Below are 17541 nucleotides of genomic sequence, written 5' to 3' on the forward strand. Positions count from 1 at the left end.
ATATGCACAGATATGTAATTTTAAAAAATCAACCAATAAGAATTTATCAATTACCAACTATGTATAGTGCAAGTTTCTGGGGATAGTCAAAGAAAAGTTGAACAGTTTGTACCCTAAAGGAATTTACAATCTCATCCGGAAACACAATGTACACATGACAGATGCAAGGCATTTTGGAAGAAAATGACTATCAGTGGAGCTGGAGGAGAGGCTTCATGTAGGCAGTGGTCTTTAATCTAAACCTTGAAGGAAACTAGGGCTAGTATAAAGGCTCAGCAGTGGGAAATAGAGGATTGTGTGTAAGGAACAGTAAAATGGCCAGTTTATCTGTTGTATGTGAAATAGTATAATGTGGAAGAATGTAGGCCAATGCCAGGTTCAGAAAGGCTTTAAGTGCCAAACAGAGGAATTTCTGTTGAATCCTTGAAGTAACAGGGAATCACTGGAGTTTGTTAGCTAGACTTGTTTCTCCAAAAATTCACTTGGCAACTGAACGAAGAATAATTTGGACTGGAGAGAAACTTTAGGTAGAAAGGCCGGTTAAGAGTCTGGACAGATTTGAACCCAAGAAGATGAGTCTCCAGGCCTGGCACTCTGTCTACTGTGCCACCTAGCTGCCATATTTACATATATAGATATAGTATGTGTGTGTGTGTGTGTGTGTGTGTGTGTGTGTGTGTAAAAGTTAATTTTGGGGGGAAGCACTAGTAACCTTCACATAATGTTCTTATTGAACCTCTTTTCATATTAAAGAGGGAAATGAAAGGGAGAACAAGGGATTTCTCATTTTCAGACCTCACTGACCATTGCTTACCTTCCTTCAGACATTATATTTAGAGACTTCTTACTTTCATCTCAGTGCTCCCTGGCTGTACATAAGACAGTACTAGGCAGGCACCTGGCCTGGGTAGACGTGGCATCTCATTGTATCCCCAGCATGTGGCCAAGTCAGATTACGTCAGCCTTTCCTGGACCATTGATCTGGAGACTGTTGTCAAATTTTGGCTCCTGAAAAGAACAACAAAGATGGAACCGTATGAGCAGCTCTACGCAAGCATAGTTGCATGATACAGTGGTGTGTGAGTGTGTGTGTGGGAGGTTGCTGAATTTGGAGGCAGAGGGGCCTGGGTTTGAATTCTCGCACTGTCACTTCCTGTGTGGGCTTGGATCAGTCACTTCTCTGGGCCCTGGTTTTCTCTTATATAAAGTGAAACAGTTGGACTGGTTGACCTCCAAGGGCTCTTCAAACCATAAATCTTTGATTCCATAATTTTCATGATGAAAATAATTCCTCATTTTAGCTCAGGAGTTCAGAAACAGCCTATTTCTGTGGTCTCTACTGAAGCAAAATTCCCATGGATTTAAATTCCTTTGGGCTTTGAGGCTATAAAATTAACTCCAAAGTGGCTGAATTAGTTTTCTCATCATTTAGAAAATAAACTTTTGGGAACTTTCCTGATTCTGTTAGTGATGAGTACACTGATGCAGACAGTGAATTCCCTCCTGTCACTCCCATAGAATGGAGCTACTAGAGGGCAGGAATGGTTTTACTTTGGGTTTGGCATCCTCTATGGCCCAGCATGTAAAGAGATACTTAACACATGCTGGTTAGATTTGATTTGGTTCTAGTGAGGTTCGATCCCTAGCCCTGTGAGTCTTCACTGACTGCATTGCCTTCTACTCATTGGCTTCCTGTACTATATATCCTCTGTCTTAAACTAGAATGTAAGTTTCCTAAGGTGATTCTTTACGTGTCCCACACTCAGCAGACTACCTTATATAGTTAAAATAATGATAATAATAATAACAATAATATTAGACTTACATATCTCTTTAAAGTTTGCAAAATGCTTCATGTATTAACTCAGGCACTTAATAAATGTTTTTCCCAATGTATTTTTTTATTTCATTAAATATTTCTCAATTACATGTGAACATTTTTTACATTTGTTTTAAAATTTTTTCTGAGTTCCATATTCTCTCCCTTACTCCCTCCCCTTCCCTTGAGAAGGCAAGCAGTTCAGTATCGATTGTACTTGTAAAATCATGCAAAATATTTTAGTCATGTTGCAAAAGAAAACACAGACACCCCCCCAAAAAAGAAAAAAAAAACAAATGAAAAAAACAAAATCAAAGAAAAAGAAAGTAAGAAAAGCATGCTTTGGGGCAGCGAGGTGGCACAGTTAACGGAGCACTAGCCCTGGAGTCAGGAGGACCCGAGTTCAAATCTGTCCTCAGACACAAGATACTTGCTTAGCTGAGTGACTCTAGGCAAGTCCCTTAACCCCAATTGCCTCACCAAAAAAAGCGTGTTTCGATCTGAATTCAGAATCCATCAGTTCTTTCTCTGGAAGCAGACAGCATTTTTCATCGTGAGTCCTTTGAAAGTGTCTTGGATAATTGTATTTCTGAGAATAGCTGCTCCTCGTGTGATATTGCTGTTACTATGTACAATGTTCTCCTGCTGCATTCATTTCACTTTGCATCCGTTCTTAAAAGTCTTCCCAGGTTTTCCTGAAACCATCCTGCTCTTCATTTCTTACAGCACATTAGTATTCTATCTTAATAACTATTTTGGTTGAATATTTTTAAGCCATGATTTTGCTATGGCCATATCACTTTGTTTTCCTTGGTATCTCCCACATGATGATATCTCTAAGTATTTTAAAAGTTATTGATGTGTTTTCCAAGGGGCAGTTATCAAAGCATCATTTGTAGCCTGCAGTTGAAGGAGGGTGTTTACAAGGCTCCCCACTGCCCACTGTGTCATTCATTGAGTTGGAATCAGAAGGAGCCCTCAAGTCTTCTTTCCAGCCCATGTAGGCACTGGACACCTCCCCACCCTGATCACTCTTACTGGATGTGTAAATAAACAGACTTACTGGAAGCCAAGTCCTGGTGACTACATCAGTGTTTTTTTTTTTGGGGGGGGAGGCCACACTTAATAGACAATTTTGTAGTTTTCATATGCGTATTACATTCAGTTGTTGGGTCAAAGAGCGTCTCATGTTGTTTATGAATTCCTCATATTTTGAGAGTAAGATAGGCTTATGCATATAAAGACTTACCTTGGCTTTATGTTTCTGGGGCATATTAATTAGCATATATGGAAAATAAGGCTGCATGTTTGGAATAAGGAAGGGTTGGCTATGCACCAAGAGGACAGATCCCACCTTTCATTGAAAGCTTTCAGGCCACTGAGTTCCCATTCTTTGCAGTACAGGGGAGCAGGAACCACCGAGGTTCAAATCAGTGTTCTCTGAGGTCTGGGCTCTGAGAGATGATTCAAACTAGTTGAGCTTAAGAAGTTTAAAAAAAAATTTGGAGGAGGGGAACCAGCTGGTGTTTTTGTTGCTGGTGGGAATAATGATATAATGGAGGCTTCCCTTGGGATCGTGCACCACTTCTCATATGGGAAACCAGTTACCCAGGAGCCCCTTGGGAGGGTAGATTGACAAAAACACATTCTCCCCTTTGGACCTTTGGAAAAGCCCAGGAGCTCTTTCAGCCCATCTGGGTGATGACTCGGAGGCAGCCCTAGCCTGCGGCAGCCAAGTAGGATAAAAGGCTGGACATTGTCCCTTGACTTGCCGCCTGCCAGTGGGAATGGGAAATCAGAGACTTCACTGCTTACTGATGAGTCACCAGAAAAAGGCTCCTTTTTCCTCTAGTCCTGTTCTAAAGTCCCCATCATCGGTGGTAGCTAACATGGTAAACAGATCTTTGTGACCTAAGGGTAGTGGGATGCTGGCCTTGGTGTGAAGAAGTAATGATAGCTCACAGTAGCTAACCAGACACTGCACTGAGGGCTTTACAATTATTATCTCATCCGGGCCTCACAATGGCCCTGCGAAGTAGGTACTGTTATGGTCCCTATTTAGTTATTGAGGAAATTGAGGCAGACAAAAGTTAAATGACTTGCCCAGGGTAATACAGCTAGTACATGTGTAAGGCTGGATTTGAACTCAGATCTTCCTGACTCCAGACCTGCTGCTCTATCAACTGTGCCACCTAGCTGCCCCAAGAGGACCTGGATTTGGATCCTACCTCTGAGCTCTATCAACTATGCGGTCCTGGACTAGTTACTTACCTAATCTGAGCCTCTATTTCCTCCTTTGTGAAATGGGGATACTAATGTCTCCAATATAGACTTTATAGGTTGTTCTGAGGCTCAACAAAAAGATGAGCTATAAAAAGGGTTTTGACCAACTTGAAAGCACTTTCTATGTAAGGTGAGGCATACTAGGTAGAGAGCCAGTCACAGTCAGAAAGACCTGGTTTCAAATCCTGCCCTTTACACCTCCTGGCTGGGTGACTTGGGCAAGTCATTTAAACTCTAGGAATTTCAGTTCTGTGATTCCTAAAACAGAGGCACCAGTGCCTATGCATCTTCTCTCTTCATGCTTTTGTCCAGGTGATGTTCAATAATGGGCAGAAAGTGCTCTGTGAACTTTCAAATCCTTTCTTATTCTACTAACTCGAGATTTTCTGCCTTGTTCAGGGGCAGTTAGCGCACACAAGTGTAAGCTGAGCTTTGACCCTCAAGATTTTCCCACCATGCTTGAGGATGCATCGCTAGCCCCTAGCTGACATATCCTACCACCCATATGTGCATGCATGTGTGCATCACACACATGTAATAACTATCTGGTTATTAATGATAATGAACATGGAAATTAAATTGTTAATAAGCAATTGTATGTGTGGATTTATAAGGAGGCATCATTTGTAAGTGCAGAAACGCCAACAGTGCTTTTCTGAGAATAATTATTTAACTAAGGATTTATTATTTTTAAAAGGAACATATATATATAATTCCCCTTTCCCTTTCCCCTTCCCTTCCTGCTTTTCCCTACTAATTTTTTGTCTTTCACAGTTTAGTATGTTGTGTCATACATTTTATTGTGCCTTAGTTATGTGTGCATCTTATCCCCCCAAATAGACCAAATGCTCCTGGAGAAAGGCCATTTGGAAGGAGAGGATGGTGTAGTGGGTTTGGGGGGTGAATTATAGGGTTAGAACGATCTGAATTCAGGTCTTCCCCTGAGCACCTTTCCAGATGTGTGATGCTGTCCAAACCATACAATCTCTCTGGGTCTCAATTTCCTCATCTATAAGTGCAGATAATACCATGCGCAGCTTCCCCCTCCTGGGATTATTGCAAGGCTCATGTGAGATAATATACAGTGGCACTTTTGTATTTTCGCTGTTTTTAGTATGTAACAAAACCCAAGCCATGGCAGGTATTTACAGAAGCTCATGTGTTTTGTGTATGTGTCACACTGAAACACACATATGATACAGAGAGAGCATTGATCACTCTCCTGTATTCTCATCAGCACAGTAGCTTCGATTCAGAAGCTTGCTTGTATTGGGCTGAGCTGCGCACCTTCACCCACTGAGGTCTCCCATCCTCGAGAGGCAGATGCTAATAATGGTCACCTAGCTCTCCCATAAAAACCAGTGAAGGATTATTCGGCTATGCACTCTACGCAGCTGTCCTCTCTCTCCACTAAGAATGCGTCAACACAAAAGGGGCTTAAAATGAAGCATGAGAGATTCCATTCAAAATGAAGAATTTCCTGGAGTTTTAGGTTGTAAAAATTTGGCAGTTGGGAATCTCTCCAGAGAGCTGCCCATCTGTGTTTGATATGCAACCTTCCTGAAGGACAGGGACTGGATGTGATGACCCCCTCAGGGATTTTTTCAGCTCTGTGATCCTTTATTCCTCACCTCAGTTTCCTCCTCTGTAAAATGGTGATAATATCTCACCTGTTTCACAGGGTTGTTGCAAAGACTCAGATGAAACTTTTGTAAACTTTAAATAATGTTGTAAACATTCAGGTGTTAGCTGTTATTACAATTATTATTATTATTATTATTATTATTATTATTATTATTATTATTATTATGTAACCTGAACATTTTGAGAAATGGATAACATAGTTGAAAATACTTAGAAAATGTTGCTATACACACTTCTTTTAATATTTATTAATAAATGTCTATTCATTATTGACTATCGACTTTATAGATCTGGGGATCAATAGAGCCCAGACCCACAGATCCAGCATAGGAAGGAGCTTCAGAATTCAGGCAGCCTAACCCCTTTATTTTAAACTTCAGGAAAATGAGGCCCTGAAGAATGACTTTAGGGTTTCAGTGGTAAGATTATACTCTCTGATGATGCAGATACAAATCTTCTGTCCTTTTGTACTTCCAATACCATCATCATTATCACTAGTACTAGCAAGATAGCTAACCTTTGTGTATCATTTTTTAAGGTTTGCTAAGGAATTTACATAGATGATGTAATGTGACTTTCCCAGTCACTCTGGGTGGTGCTATTGTTATTATCTCCGTGTTACAGAGAGGAAAATGAGGATCAGAGAGATAAGAACCTGGCCAAGAATATGTAAGTGTCTGAAACAGGATTTGAACTCAGGTTTTCTCAACTACAGGGCAGCTAGGTGGCACATTGGATAGAGCTCTGGGCATGCAGTCAGGAAGACCTGAGTTCAAATTCAGCCTCAGTTGTGTGACGCTGGGCAAGTCGCTTCACCTTGTTTGCCTCAGTTTCCTCATCTGTAAAATGAGCCGGAGAAGGAAATGGCATACCTCTCCAGTATCTCTGGCAAGAAGTGGCATCATGAAGAGTTGGACGTGACTGAAGAGCAACACGCCAACTTCTCAACGACAAGTCCAGGGCTGCTTGCACTAACCCTCCTCTCTGTTCACTAGAATGTCTTGTGAATTCTGCAGCACTGCTTGTCCATTCTTCTATCCATGATGCCATCTGAAAGGCCTGTGCGCTGTCCCCGGACTCTTGCTTGTAGGCTTTCTAAACCCCTAAGTAAGTAAAACATAAATTAGGAAGGAACAGTGTTATCCTATAGTAACTGTAGGAAGCTGTTGGAGAAAACCCTGGTTTCGTACCATCCTTTTCAAGCTACAAGAGGCCAAATTGCCTTGACTCTATTGGTTTTTATGACTGGAATTTACTGGAAGTTGGAAGTTTCAGTGATCTTAAGGAGGAAGGCGAGTCCCAGCGTTGCTTGTGCCGACAGTCTCGGGGCTGACTTCACTAGAACGTAGTAGCTTTTTAATAGACTCTTGATGATCGATTGATGATTGAGCGAGTGAGCGAGTTCAAGGAGTTGCTCTACAGATATGAAAGAAGCCCTGGTCACGTCTTTCCCTCTGAGGAGAAAGGTGTTTTCTTTCCTTCAGTTTGGACAGGCAGGCTTCCTGCCGTCAGCCAGGACCAGGTGGGGAAGCCGACCGTGGCTGTCAGTGGAAAAACATCTGCTGCATGAATTTATCGAGGAGGCCTTGGTTTTCTTTTACTTTTCTCCCCCTGCTTCACGCCATTTATGATGACTGACCTAATGAACTTAATTTATTGACCTGTCCCTCTCTCCTTTGCTTTTTTCTTGATAACAGCCATTCCTGGAGCCTCAGCCTGGACATGCGCTCCCAACATACCCAGCTCAGCTGGCTGCAATTGGCACAGAAGCCTTTGACCAACACTTCCTCATCTCCAGGACCCACTCTTCCCCTGCTGCCCCGACAGTCCCTCACCCAGCCACGGATCAGACGCTCCAACGTGTCTCTGAGACTGGTAGGCCTCCCCAAAGCCTGCTTTCTAGCAAGGCAGGCCAAATGCACCCCTTTCAGTGCCTCTAATGCCTCCAGTAGCAGGCAAGCGGCAAGTGAACCTCCTTTGCCCTAGTTTTACAAGGTTGTGTTGAACACAAGACAATCACCACAGCTTATAAATCTGGGGCTTTGCAATCATAGCCCCATAAATTGTTATCACATACCAATTTTACTCCTACATTAACAGGTGCACAGCCCCTTTTGGAAAGGGGGAAAATAGCATAAATATTCATGCCAAAAACCATTTCCCCCCTTTGGTCCCAGCTTTCCTCTTTCTTCCATTCTGTTGGCTTCTGGCCACTAGGTCAGGCTGAAAGGGGTGCTTACCATGCCCGACTTTTTTCCTTGACTCCAAAGGGAAATGTCATTATGAGCACAGATTTGTTTTCTCTCCAGAAGCCTTTCCCAATGAATGGCACACAGGGGCAAACATGCCGCAAGAAGTGAGTTGGGACCTGATGCATGTTTTGCCTCTTTTCCATGTTCCTAGGCATGTGTGTGTGTGTGTGTCTGTGTGCGTCTGTGTGTGTGAGTGTGTGTCTGTGTATGTGTGTGTGTGCTTGCGAGCATGCTGGGCCCTTTCACTCCAGCTACCATGGAACAGCACTTTCTTCTAGGACAAGACAAGTTTCCAAGGCCAGGGGATTGCTGAGGTCTGAATTGATATAAGTGGGCCAGGGTTTCTCCTTAAACAAAAGGAGTGGATTAAATTAGAGTCTGTATTTACATACACATGCATCTCCATGATTGTGTGAAGCTGAGGAGAGAGACACAAGTCTCATCCCCTGGTACCTCCTTGTGTCCTGGAGGTGACCCTACATTCTCAAAGTCCATAGAAACTTTGCCATGTCCTTCCATGCTGGACGTGCTGGAGTATACTCAGAGCAACAGGGCTCTTTTCCAGGGACTAGCTTAGCTAAGTGTGGAGGTTCTCTTGACCGGTTGTCTACAGCAAATGACAAAAGCAAGGACTCTAGCTTCATTCCAGATGAAAGATGCTTCGGCCTTCAGAGGCTTCATCCCTTGTCTGTAGAATGGACAGAATGAGGGAAAGAGACAAGCATTTATGAAGTACCTACTATGACGGTGTGCTAAGCACTTTTTCATAAATGTCTCCTCATTGAGTCATGGAGTGAATCCGCACGTGTCTTTTTACCAAAGGATTTGGCAAATTGTCTCTTTGGGGGACTTTTGAAAAAACCTTTGTCAAAAACCCAGAGTGAGACCTTGTTTTTTTGTGGCTTCTATGTCCTTATGCAGCCCTCCATGCCTGCAAAGCTGAAATACCTTTCCCGAAATCCTTGGCCTAATCTTTGATACCATCTTAGATTTACAGTGGATGTGTGGACTGGCCAGGGTATTTAGCTTTGATAGGTATCTCTGATTAAGTTGGCCTAGGAATTCATTTTTATAATGTGCTATACCACAAGCCAGCATTCCACGTCCTAGCTGCCTTTCCTACGTTAACCACTTCCTGTGATCCTTCTTGTTTCGGGGCCGGAACAGTTCAGCCGGCGTGTTCCAAATGACCCAGGGCCTCTGTGTGGCCAGCATGGAAGCTTCTTGTTCCTTGGCTCCTGGGCATTCTTTGGTTAGTTCCACTGGGGTCTATAGGAAGAACTTGCTCACCGCATGTAGGACTATATTTGAGAACTGGTGGGCCCGAGCCTATCAAAAGCCTGGTGCCTTTCCCTGAAATAGAGGTTCCCTTTTTGTACTGTGTGCCATTTTCAGGCGAGTCTTTGCATTCTCAACAAAAAAAACAATATTTACCTGAGAATGAGAGATCTTTCCTTTACCACGTCCCTCCCCAGCTCCCCGACTTTCTTAATTAAAATGTTTGCTTACATTTTAAAGGCTGGCTCTATGGGGCCCACATGTGTGGCTGTCTACTCCTGTAAAATGGTTTCCTACCGATAACATTTTCTTTTCTTGGTCTGTTGGAGAGTGTTATGAAGGGTGACGCTTTCCTGATGCCTTTTCGTTCCCAGAGTTTTATTTTTTTTCATTGACTCCCTAGAGATGGGATGGGGTAGGGGGAGGTTGGTGTTCAGCAAGCAGTGCTGCCAGAAGTCCAGCATTCGGGCAGCCTGGAGAACATTTCCACAATCTTCCGGTCCAAGCCAAAGCCTGTCAATTAAAGTGCGTGCTCAGAGTGAAGCTCTGGCTATATGGGGACAGTGATACTGATAGCTGGCATTGCCATCATGCTGGTAACTTTGCAGTTCACTGAATGTGACCTCTCATTAGAGCCTTGTGGCAATAGCCTCCATTTTACAGATGTAGAAACTGAGGCTAAAGGACTTGAAGGGACAGCTAGTTAGGATCAGACCCAAAACTCAGCTCTTGTATAATAGCCATTCTATCAAAAATCAAAGAGTCCCTGCCCTCAGGGAGTCTGCGTTTTACTGGGACCATCCAAAAGTAAACTACTCCCAACCAAAGGGCAAGAGGGAAAAGTGACGTTTCATCTCCAAACCTCCCTGCCCTGGGTCCCTGGGTCCCTGGGTCCCTGGGTCCCTGGGAGGGGCCCTAAAAGCAGAGGATGTGGCTGCAGAGAGGCTCCTGTTCTAGTGCCTGGTGAGTAAATAATAAGATAAACATTCAGTTCAAAGAATGGCTTTGAGTTGAGGGAAGTGATTTTGTTTTTGTGTGCTCCTCCCTGCGGAGGTCCCCTGGCAGCCATGATAGAAGGAAGAGCTCTGCTGTATAAGATTTCAGGATCCCTTAATTCCCCATGGGTGGCTGAGTGGCCTAGGGGACACAGTGCTAGGCCTGGAGTCAAGCAGCGGATTTAGAATTGGAAAGGAACTTAGAGCCCGGTTAGTCCAACAAATTCATTTTTCAGATGAGGAAACCAAGGCAAAGGGAAATGTATAGCTTAGCCACGATGGCCTTGGTATGAAGTAACAGCTTGGATCTTGGCCTGCTCATGGCTGTGGATAGTCAACAAAGAGGCAGCAAGGCAATCCTGGTGGCACTGGCATTGGTAATTAAGTGGACAAGGTCTCCGTTTACTGAGAGCCTGCTGCACGTGTCTGGAACTGGACTCTCAGAGATTGGTACCAGACCCCTCAGGGATATGACATATTCAGAATGGGAACAATAGTCCAGAGATCTTTTTTTTCCCCCTTTTGAGAAAGTAACAATTTTGATCAGACGCCGGGGCCTTTGGGTGGTAAGGAAAACGTGGCATCCTGGGGGGTCCTCACTAGTATTAACGTTTTAAAATTCCTCTTTAATATGATCACAGGAGTTAGGAAACCCAAGTTTGAATTCTAGCTCTGCCCTTACCTAGGTTTGCAGTTTTGACTTAGAACCTCAGTTTCTTCATCAATAAGATGGGAATAATAATATTTTCTGTTATCTTCTTCACAGGGCTATCTTGAGGACTGAGTGAGAGAATGTGGTCAAAGGGCTTCAGTATCATAAATTATAACATGAATATATATACTATGATTATTTTTATCATTTAGTTTGAGAAGATCATGGCATTGTTGCTACTATTTTAAGTATTTTTTCTAATCAAACTTAACATAAGGGAGTTCAAAAGACATGTCATTCTTAAGTGTGCTTTTATTATCTCCAGGGGTCAAACCTAGTGCCCCTCCCAGCCCTACCCCAGAAGAATATGCCCCAGATTTTATAAAGGTTATCAATGAGAAAAGAGAATTTGCTTAATGAAGCAATCCTTTTCCCTAGGGCAGGGCCTCCAGGCATCTAAAAGTTCTTCCCTTTGGAATGTAGCTGTGGCTTTGAATGGCAATTTGCACTAAAACAGGAATCAATGGAAGGATTTGTGAAGCTCATTCACTTTTATAAGTAGAAATGCAAACACAATCCATTTTTTAAGTTTCATTTTTTAAGATGGAGCAATACAATTTTACATTAAGTGGAGACATTGTCATCTATTTACATATGCATGGAAAGAGGCCCTCCATCCATCACTACCTGTGAGTACTGGTTTTTCCCAGGGCCCCCAAGGAAGCCTTATCTGTCTTTTGGTTCTCTCCCTGTATACACACACACACACACACACACACACACACACACACACACACACACACACGCACACACAGAGACACAGACACATACATTCATACACACAGATACTGATTTTTAAAGAATTAATTTCTTCCCCAAGGACGATTGTGTTAAAATAATAATAATGAATTCTAACTTGCCCCATTAAAATCCTCCTCTGATGCTCTCACATGGAAGGAGTCAGTCTCTTATTGTCCTTAAGGCTACTTCAGGAGAATCCAAGCTTTGACAAAGTTCCTGGCACATAGTAGGTACTCAATTAATTGTGGCCTTGATTTGCCTTTGCTCCTGATCTGATGAGACTTCAAATAGAGCTTGAGGGATGAGGCATAGGTCTCTGAGCCAAGGCCCAGCCTAACTAAACTTAGAACCACTCATCACCATGGGAAGAGCCCTGGGTCAGGAGGATTCAAATCCTGCCTCTCTTCTTGGGCAAGTCACAACCTCCCAGGATCTCAGATTCCTCAACTATAACATGAAGGGATTGTTCTACAGAGTGGCTGAGAGCCTTCCAGCTCTAGGTCTACAACCCAAATGAGTTTTTGGCTGCTGGGAGACCATCTCTTTGGCTGTCGATGGAGCTGTGATCTTCACTGATGGAGGACCCCCCCACCCCAGCTCACTGCCACTTCCCCCATACATAACTGCTGAAATTCCAGACCCCAGAAGTATGGAAAGGCATTCCTAGGCAGGGTTCCCTAATTTGTGCTTGCTGTGTTTTTTTCCTGTGGAAGGTGTGGTGTATGACGCTCTGATGCTGAAGCACCAGTGCGTTTGCGGCCGCGCCGCCCTTCATCCTGAGCACGCTGGGAGGATACAGAGCATCTGGTCACGCCTACAAGAAACAGGACTCCTGAGCAAGTGCGAGGTAAGGAAAGAGGAGGCCCCTGGTGCCCAGTGAAGGGAGTGGTGTCCAGATGACACTGAGCGCATGGAGCAGTCTTGGACAAATGTCCAAACTGAAGATTTATCAAGAAGCCTTCCAAATGTCCAGCTGCTGTTCAGTGCCTACGAGCCAGGTGGTCAGTGTGCCATCAATTGTGCTGAGCCCACATATTAGGAAGGGTGATGACAAATTGTAAGGCATCCAGAGGAGAGTGAGCAGGATGGAGAGGGGCCTAGACTCTGTGCCATATAGAGAACAATGAATAAGAAAAGAATTTATTGTGTACAAATCACTGTGCTTAGGGCTGGAGATACAAATAAAAAATTAAAAAAAAAGACGCTGTGCTCAAGGAACTTACATTTTCATGGGGAAAACAAGGCAATGGTGGTGAGGGAGGAATTCTTTGTTCCAAAAATTTATCAGAATGATGTGTGTGTCCTCTGTGAAAGAGACAGACAGGCCCCTTCTAGGACAATGGAGAGTTGATCATGGTGCGTGGTTCTAGAACTGAAGGAAGGAAGGTTGGGGGAGAGGGAAGGGATTGGGGAGAAAAGAGTAGAAGCAAAGCAAAAAGGAAATTGACCAGGAGGATGTAGAGAAGGTGGCCAGGGAAGAGAGAGTTGAAGGAACTTATCCTTTCAGGAGGTGGTGGGTTCTTCTTCACTGGAGATCTAAAAAACAAAGTTGTACAAAGATTTGGTTGAAATATTTTAAAGGAATTTTTTGGGTCTAGTTATACAGTGGACTCTATCACAGTGTCACACATATCTTTGGGATGTGTCTTAAAGGGAAAAGAGATGAGCTAATTATATAATGAGGGCCAGAATGGCAGATGGGCAGCCTGACTGCTTCACTGTTCTTTCCCACTGTGCGGAGAAAGGGAGGAAAGTCTCCAGTGTGTCCAATCTCCTTGGTGGACCTTCCTCAGGCTATAAACTTTGGACACTCCCCCTCCCCTGCCATGCTGCAGGTTTTGAGGTCTAACTTTCAGATATAAAGTAGGAAAATTGTGAGTCCAAGCCCTGACTGGGTCTCTTCCTATTTATTGGACCTTGGCCACATCAGTGTCTTCACCTGCAAACCATGGCTAATTATCCATATAATCTCTGCATCCCATTGATTGGGGAGTGGCTGAGCCAACTGTACTGGATGGGATTTGTATTGGATGGTGGATAGAAAGCAGGATTCTAAGTCAGCAAGACCTGAGTTTGAATCTTGCCTGGGACGTTTACTAGCTACGTGATCCTAGGCAGGCCATTTTATTTCCCTGAGCCTCAGTTTGCCCACACATAAAATAGGCATAATAATAGTACCTACCACACAAGGTCGTGGTGAGTACATAAAGTACTTTGCAAACAAAGCTGCTATATGAATGTGAGTTATTATTATTAGAATGTAATAAAAGCAACATAGTATAACAGTTAGGTGCCGTACTTGGAGTGAGGAAGACTTGGTTTCAAATGCCACCTCAGATCCTTTCTAGCTATGTGACCTTGGACAAGTCACCTCATGTCTTGGCTCCTCAGATAGTCTGTCTCTTGACACCTCATTTTCCTCAACTGTAAAATGAGGGAGTTAGACCCAGTGATCTCCACTGTCCCTTTGAGTTCTACATCTGTGATCCTGTCGTCCTCTACATAATATTGTGTTAGAAGAAATGGTGACTGAAGAATCCAGAGAAATGTGGGAAGTCTTCCATGAACCAATGCGAGGCAAAGAAAGGAGAAGCATAACAATGTGAACAAAGGCTTTAAGAATGGAAGGGAAATCTTACAACAGTAAGAGGATCAGAGTTCTGCTTCATCAGTCTCCCAAACCCAGAACAGTTAAGTGAGTTGCCCAGGATGCGCAGCTAATATATGTCAGAGGCAGAATTGGAAACCAAGTCTCCCAGAAGCCAAGCCCAAGCATCTGGTCATCATGTCACACTCCTTCTTGTATGTTTCCCAGAGTAACATCCATTCTGCGGTTTTTAAAATGTCAACTAAAGTGTCAAAATTAAGTATTAGTTGGGTAATTATGTTCCGAGGAAGTGAGGTTCTGCTGCCCTTGACTGACGATTTCCAATGTTCCTGTAAGATTACATGAATAGAAGGTCTGCGTTTAATAAAGGATTTTATTTCAGAGGAGCTGAGGTAGAGTTGAGCCCTGCTCCCCACACCTCCATGCCCAGAAGGTCTGTTTTTCATATCAGTATCAATATTTATGTATAACTTGAAAAATATAACTATATAAAATCTATCCATGCATGCAAGTGTATTAGTTCTTGAGTAAGCTCTGATCTCTAAGGGCACAAGTTGACGATCTCACTTTCTCATGGACCCCAACCCAGGAAAGTTTTTGATATCTCAGGTTAAATGAAACTCCAAATATGTGTTTTCTAGAGTCATCTAACTAGGGGCAGCATGGAAATGGGTTGGTGCTTGTGAAATTCTCTTCAGTGCCTGAGAAATTGACTATGAAGTAAATAGGAGGAAAGGAAACTTGATGAGTTCTGTGGATTGTCTCTGAATGAAGATCCCTGTTGGATATCCTGTGGGGAGATAAGGCAGCATCACTGTTCTGAGATAGTCGTGCCCATTCGGGAGTGCTTGGCTTGGAAACAAACAAACAAACAAACAACTCAGCCATCATTGCCCTGACCTGCCTGCCTCATGGACAGAAAGAGAGAGATAGGTTTTTGTTGCTCTTGTTTATTTATTTTTTTTAATTTAAAAACGAGTAGATTTGGAAGCCTAGTCATGACAGGAAAGAAGAAAAGTAGATGCTTCTCAATCTGTTCAGAAAGTGACGAGGTAAGAAGCTAACTACATCACCATGACAAACACAAGATGGTGGTGGAGAGGAGAGGGACAGGATGTTTTCTCACTGTTGGAGAGTTCCACTGCGTGTATCATGTGATCAGTGTGGATGTCTGAATAAGCACAGGTGCACGGGATCAACTTTTTTGTCTCAAAGTATTACTGCAGGTTAAAAGTATTTTTAAGTGAATATTTAGAAATGCTCCTTTTTAGATTTTTAAAAATAGTTAAGTTGTAGGCTCTCTGGGTTTTATAGCTCTCTTTATAAAAGTGTCAGTGCATCTCTGAGAGGGATGACCATTGAGCGTGATGTTGTGGTTAGAATTCTGGGCTGAGACACAGAAAGATCTTGGTTCTAACCCCAGTTCTGTAATTTACTGGTTGCATGACTTAACCTCCCTAACTTTCATTTTCCTTATCTGTGAAATGGGTCTAATAATAGCGCTTATTTCAAAAAGTTGTTGTAAGGGTCCCATGAGTAAATGTCTGTGAAGCGCTCTGCAAACCTCACGGCACTAGAGCAATGTCAGCCGCCGTTGTCATTTTGGGGCTTTGTTGTGTTGTAGGCATGTAGTAGTCCAACGGGGAGGCAGGTAGGGGGAGCCATAGTGCAAAGAGCACCAGGCCTGGAGTCAGGAAGGTTCAAATCTGACCTCTGACATTTACTAGCTGTGTGACCCTGGGCGAGTCACTTAATCCTGTTTGACTCAGTTTCCTCCTCTGTAAAATGAGCCAGAGAAGGAAATGGCAAACCACTCTAGAATTTTTGCCAAGAAAACCATAAATGGGGTCATGAGGAGTGGGGCATGACTGAAACAAGTCAGCAGCAGCAGCAATTACTGACAGTCCAATTGGACCATTTCAGTGGCATTTCTCTAAGACTGAAAGGTCCCCGTTGGTGGAGGGCAGTCTTCCCTGGGAGTTCCCTATACAGGTCCAGTGCAGATAAAAAAATGGTATAAAGCAGTATTTTGTCTCTTCCCTGATGCCATCCCATCCATTCTAATCTAATGGGGCTTCCAGTTTCCCATAAAGAGCTATCCAAACAATTCTACTTCCCTGAAACATCTTAGCCCATCAGGGCAGAGTGACTGGGGTCATTCGCACGTGGTCAAGCATTGCCAATTCTCAGACAAAATATTCTGCTTCCTCTCTGAGCTCCTCATTTCCCAGGGCTTCCTTAGTAGGGATAGGACACAGGTTAGATGCAAATTCTGATGGCATCTTCTTTGCAACTTAAGAGGCTTCATAGAGTTACCAGAGAAGCCATTTGGTGAAGTGACTTTCTCAGGATCACACAGGCAATATAAGGTTAAAGGCAGGGCTTGAAATTATGTCTCCCTGGTTCTGAGGCCAGCTCTCTTTTCATTCTGCCATAATGCCAAACTACAGATAATGAATTGCTGAATCTAAAGGCCCTTTCTCTCTCTCTCTTTTGTAAAAATTTTATTAATTTATTTTCATTTATCAACAATCACTTCCATATGCTTTTGAGTTGAAAATTTTTCTCACCCTTCCTCCTCCCCACCCTCCCCAAGACGCGGCACAATCTGATATAGGCTTTACATTTGCATTCCTATTAAACATATTTTCACATTAGTGAATTGTAAGTAAATATTAAAACCAATAGGAGGAACCATCAGAAAGATGAAATAAAACTCAACAGAAGGTAAAAATAAGTGATAGTGATATGACTTCCATAGTTCTTTCTTTGGATGTGGACAGCATTTTCCATCCTGAGGCCTCTGGAGATGTCTTAGATCCTCATAATGCTGAGAAGGGGTCAGTTTAACAATATTAGTCATCGCGTAATGTGGCTGTTATTGTGTACAAAGTCCTCTTGGTTCTGCTCACTTCACTCAGCATCAGACCATATAAGTCTTTCCAGGTTTTTTTGAAGTTAGTCTGTTCATCATTTCTTATAGCACAATAGTATTCCATTACATTCATATACCACAACATGCTCAGCCATTCCCCAATTGATGGGCATCCCCTCAATTTCCAATTCTTTGCCACCACAGAAAGAGCTGCTATGAATATTTTTGTACATGTGGGTCCTTTTCCCATTTGTTTGATCTCTTAGGGATATAGCCCTAGAAGCGCTATTGCTGGATCAAAGGGTATGCACATTTTTGTAGCCCTTTGGCATAG

General features: G+C 43.1%; 1 protein-coding gene across 1 annotated transcript in view; it reads left to right on the plus strand.

The window, feature by feature from the left end:
• HDAC9 (histone deacetylase 9) overlaps nt 1-17541 on the plus strand; it is a 573266-nt gene that overhangs the window by 287661 nt on the left and 268064 nt on the right. The window contains 2 exon segments of the mRNA XM_078150730.1: nt 7444-7621; nt 12438-12571. Coding sequence (XP_078006856.1) covers nt 7444-7621; nt 12438-12571 — 312 coding nt within the window.

Source organism: Phascolarctos cinereus, unplaced genomic scaffold (assembly GCF_003287225.1).
Source record: "Phascolarctos cinereus isolate Bilbo 61053 unplaced genomic scaffold, phaCin_HiC Scaffold_1;HRSCAF=81, whole genome shotgun sequence".
Classification (NCBI taxonomy): Eukaryota; Metazoa; Chordata; class Mammalia; order Diprotodontia; family Phascolarctidae; genus Phascolarctos; species Phascolarctos cinereus.